This window comes from Sinocyclocheilus anshuiensis, unplaced genomic scaffold (assembly GCF_001515605.1).
Source record: "Sinocyclocheilus anshuiensis isolate Anshui unplaced genomic scaffold, SAMN03320099.WGS_v1.1 scaffold1472, whole genome shotgun sequence".
Taxonomy (NCBI): Eukaryota; Metazoa; Chordata; class Actinopteri; order Cypriniformes; family Cyprinidae; genus Sinocyclocheilus; species Sinocyclocheilus anshuiensis.
The window spans coordinates 230126-235508 of NW_015542453.1; the positions used below are offsets into that span (position 1 = coordinate 230126).

The 5383-nt window shown below is 37.2% G+C and overlaps 1 protein-coding gene across 1 annotated transcript in view; it reads left to right on the plus strand.

Moving 5' to 3' along the window:
- The first annotated feature begins 846 nt into the window (after positions 1-846).
- Positions 847-5383, plus strand: part of LOC107693691 (heparan sulfate 2-O-sulfotransferase 1-like) — a 16025-nt gene continuing 11488 nt past the window's right edge. Inside the window, exons 1-2 of the mRNA XM_016493160.1 lie at positions 847-974; positions 1052-1067. Coding sequence (XP_016348646.1) covers positions 847-974; positions 1052-1067 — 144 coding nt within the window. The remainder of the gene's footprint in view (positions 975-1051; positions 1068-5383) is intronic.

The window sequence follows — 5383 nt, forward strand, 5'->3', positions numbered from 1 at the left end:
TCACATCCATAGACCGTATGGTCACATCACACGCTACAAGTCCTACCATAAACAACAAGCTGTTTGAAAGAATAACGGTTTCCTTGATTTAAAGAAAGATCAAACTGTTTTAACAATTGCCAACAAAAAGAATAAACAATAATAGGCATATTCTTTTTAACTAAACTGAAGGAGTGTCTAGATTTGTCATGCATTCATCATCACTTCAAACCTCAAACGTGCAATGGCTTAGGAACAGTTTGGACAAATCTGACTACATTTCTTTTTTTATACCCCACAGTATTGTTCTTTCTAAAATGTTATCAAGCTTTTATGGCATGAAAGTTGTGTTATGTGCAGAATTGGAAATATGAGAGGGATTTTATATGTGATCTTTTATATGCAATTAATATTTTTTTAAATTACAGAAAATATCTGTATGTATACATGAACAGTTGACTGTAAATGTGATGTGTTGTTGTCTGGACAGGAGTCGTATTTGAGTGAAGTGAGATTCTCCAGTCATAGAGCGACAGCTGACCCACTGACGGCAAAACCGGCGAATGCGCATGCGCACTGACACAACGTGCCGATACTTCCCAGGATTGATCAACAACTGAACGTACACTACATCTGCTACTCAAGCGAAGCATAGTCTGAGCTGTTCCGATTCAATAAACATACACCATTTTACGCGGAACTGTTTTGGTTGCGGTAGTAAGTTTGCTGTGAGAGTTTATATTCGATAGTAGGAATCATGGAATAGCAGCACTGCTCTTTGCCTCAATGAACTGTGTGTCATAAAGTTCTCGGTCACGGCATGTCCTCTCTGTGCTGGATTTTTTGATGGGGCTTTTAAGGTTAAAGATGCCGCCGAAGTTTCAGCTCCTTGCTCTGGTGGCCTTCGCCATTGCGATGATCGTTTTGGAAAACCAAATTCAGAAGCTCGAGGAGTCACGGGGGAAGCTGGGTAAGAATCTTTCCTTTCCAATGAAGTATCTTGAAATCATTTGTTAGACTAGAAACCAGCAAAGTCTGATTTGCGCCAGCTTGGTGTGATTTGTTTCCTCAGTACTATTTTAAGGGAGGTAATGAGCATTCGTGTGTTTGGACTACAGGGTCCATCATGTCTCAGGCAGCAGCTGCATTTTCATTCAAGCAAGATCCAGTGTCAGTTTTGACTCACTTAGTTGTGCAATGGATATTTTCCTTCGTCAGTATTCAAGCATGTATCTGTTGCACTACTAGCTTCTGCATCAGACATGCCACTCACTTATGCTTGAGTCTTCAGGGACAAAACACTGAAACCAAGACATTATTTTGGATTAATCTGTTCAACATATTTGGCAATATTTTCCAGCTTACTGTGTGTTTTTTTCCCTTGCTCATTAATATGGTTCAACACTGTCAGATATAAAAGCATGTAATTATTTAATTATTATAAATAAATACTGACCAATAAAAAATCACTTCAGTGAATCAATTGAAACTACAGGGTGCTTTCAAATAGATTTTCACTTCCATCTACTGAATTGTTACCAGAGTCAAAAATTTCCAGCTTACTGTGTGTTTTTTTCCCTTGCTCATTAATATGGCTCAACACTGTCAGATATAAAAGCATTTAATTATTATAAATAAATACTGACCAATAAAAAATCACTTCAGTGAATCAATTGAAACTACAGGGTGCTTTCAAATAGATTTTCACTTCCATCTACTGAATTGTTACCAGAGTCAAAAAATCACCATCAACAAATATTAAATTCATTCAGTGTTTTTTTTTTTTCTTGAATCTTATTCACACGTTTATAAGTTTGGAGTTGGTACGATTTTCACATGTTGACTAAACTAATAAAATGACTTTCAGATAACTCATAAAATGGATGTACTATTCATATATTGAGGTATTAGAAAGATTTATGCAACAACCTCTAACCGAGACAAAATTAAGTGTTACACATTATTTGCATGTGTAATAATAACCATTTAAAATGTCAGGGTTCAAATTGCTTTTATTATAGGAAGGTATAAATTATATTATAAGGATGTATTAAATTGATCAAAAAAAACATTTATATTGTTACAAAATTTTACAAAGGATTTCTATTTCAAATAAATGCTGTTCATTTGAACTTCCTATTCATCAAAAAAAAATCACAGAAATATTAAGCAGCACAACTGTTTTCAGCATTTATAATAATCAAAAAAAAAATTGAGGCATGAATCAACACAGAATGATTTCTGAAGGATCATGTGACACTGAAGACTGAAGTATTGATTCTGAAAATTTAGCTTTGGCATTGCAGCAATAAATTACATTTTAAAATGTATTAAAATAGACAAGTTATTTTAAATTGTAATGATTCTTCACAATATTACTTTTTTACTGTGAAAGAAATACAGCCTTGGTGACCTTCTTTCAAAAACAAAAATCCTACCAGCCCCAAACATTTGACAGTAGCGTATGAGCGTCGCCACAGGAGCAAATGTAGATGTTTAGCACTTAATAATACAAATATAATTACCTATGATTATAAAAACTGTAGAACCCACGAGAGCTGAGTGAACAGGTGACGCAGGTGAAATAGCTGTTTTATAAAAAATGCTATCTTGCGAGTATTCATAAATATCTCACAATGTTGACAGAACATCCAGAATTATCTAAGGAAGTTAAGAATACCTTCAAACCTTTTGCATGTCTGTCTGTAAAAGTAAAAGGTTTTCTGCTTATTATGACTAATCTATTGAAATGAACAAAATCAGTTATTTTAAACATCTGTGAAGTACACGCGTCAGCAGGGCTTTTGTATTTTGGTTGAGTGCTGGGATTCCAAACACAGGCCACATGTATGTCAAAGCCACATGCCTAGAGCGATCGGATATGGGCTATTTCATGTCCAATACAGGCTATTCTGAATGCTTCACCGTTTGGACCGTAACACATCATATCTGTTTCACAGCACCTTCACAGAGCTACCTACATCTCTGCCGTGTTATTATATTATAAGTTATTATAATGCTTTGTTTGAATAAGCGACATTCTTTCCATTGAAAATTGGCAAGCTGCTGTTGTTTGGGTTAGCTGGTTCCCACCATCCACACTGAGTTACTCGCATCACCTAACAGCTTCTTGCTCTATGAATAGTTGCACAACTGCAGAGGAATGTGAGACCTGTTAGCAGGTGGAAAGGTGAGAGGAAGGTTTCCATCTGGTTAGACCTGGAGAAAGCTGTCAGTCTCAGCGCTGCATAAATTGATGATGTTTTTGAACCTGTCATCCTGTTGCACATCTTGTTTGACTGTGAACAAATGGAGTCTTTAGCACATACTGTTTTATTCATTTGACTCAGTATTTCAACAGTGTTTTTACTGACTATATATAGTGTCACTTTTCGAAATGTTGATTTATTATAGTTCCATTTGCTCTAATGTTGGCATCTGACATGCACTTTCACGGTTCATGAGCATCGGAAAGTTATTTGATATATAAACTAATAGTGATTTGTCTCCATTTGCTAATGGAAGTTCTGGGATTCCCTTTGAACATGTTTCAGATCGGTACTGTTTTTAGCCTTGATGGGACTGTGAAAGAAGCTAAGCCTATGTGTTATGGCTTGGCACCAACACATTGACTACTGTACATTTTTAGATCCAAAATAGCCGTGTTTATGATGCTTAAAGTCTTTGAAAGCGCTGTTGATTGTTGAAGGTTTCAGAGCCAGCGGATTACATATAAACTAAACAAATACTTTTGTAGCCTTTCTAATATGAATAGTTTTGTAAGATGTGTGCTTTTTTAATGTTTGGTTTATTAATCAGACTAATAAATATTAATATATAATAGGGGTGTAACGATACATGTATTCGTACCGAACCGTCATGGTACGGACAACTCGGGTTCGGTGCACGAGGCCTTAAATGAATAAAGGCAATTCACCCTCAATCCAGAAGGGGGCGCCCGCAGTAATGCACCGCTGTTTGATAACCGCCAGCAGAAGAACAGCGAGCGAATGCCATGAGTTGCGCACTTGAAAACAAAGCCCACTAGACAGTGACCATGTGCTGATTCTGAACGCGTCTCTCACTGACAAAGTGCGGTCTTCGGTCACTTCTGACCGGAGAATTTTACATTTTGAATTTTTAAAAATCGTAGCTTCACCACAATGGTACGAAACTTGGTGACTTTTATGGCACTTGGTATGTGAAAAAAAAAATTTTGAGGGCATGATTCGAAAAAGCTAAGTGGTCATAAAAAATAGTCACACTCATGGTCTTCGGTCAAAAATGACTGACCATAGGAAATAAATGGGAAAATTTTTGTGGGTACAATCTACAAATCCCCCACAATGCAGAAATAAAATTACACCGCAATGAAGGGGTGAAACTCTAAAACATCTAGAGTGCAAAATCAACACACCAACTCACACACGCATGGACACACACTTGTACACACACACACACACCCCTATGAACTGCTGTGACTGTAACACTGCAAGTATGTAAAATAAAATCAATAATTCAACTACAATGCAGTAAAAAAGTGGACAGCAAGGAAGGGGTTACACTCTAAAACATCAAGTGTAAAACAGATACATCCACTCACACATACTTACACACTCACAGGCACACACATACAGAATTATACATACTCAAATGAATTGGTATGGCTATACCATATAGCCAAAATTAGTCAGAAGACTGGAATAAGAGGTCATAATCAGATCAGACCCAGAAGGATTAAACTCTGATAAAGCATTCCTGTTCATTTTTGTTATATTTTTATAGAATTTTAATTAGGGTTGGGTACCGAAACCAGGTACCAATATGACACCGGTACCTATGTAACCGGTATGTACTAGAACCGAATCCGAACGCAGATTTCGGTGCCATGCCTGAGCGATCGATTGAAATATTTCCTCCGGTTCTCCGAAACGGATGTAAGAAGCATCATCACTGGCACCGCACGTGAAAAATAATTTCCCGACTGAGAAAATGCACATGAACTCAAGTCAGAAAACTGTAATAATACAAATCCAACAAATCTTTGTAGTAACGAGAGTGTCCATGTTGTTTTCACATTCCGACTTAAAAGCACAACTCGGGAAATGAGAGCATCCGAGGAGCGCGTGAATGCAGTAAGTACACTTGCTCTGATGGCAGCAGCTTCCGTTAACTAAGCTATACATGCTTAAATTAAAATGTCTAATGCTAAACCTCCCTTGTATTCACATTTCTAAACCTGTTGTCCAACAAAAGAGAACATTATAACCTTTTTACTCCACAACAGTACATGTCCTCTTTTTGGACCTACAAAAATGCGTCCGGCCGGGACTTAATTGCCCAAAATGCTGGCTCCCGCTGAATCTCTGACCATTGCCGCCTGCTCCCGCAACATGTGTTTCGC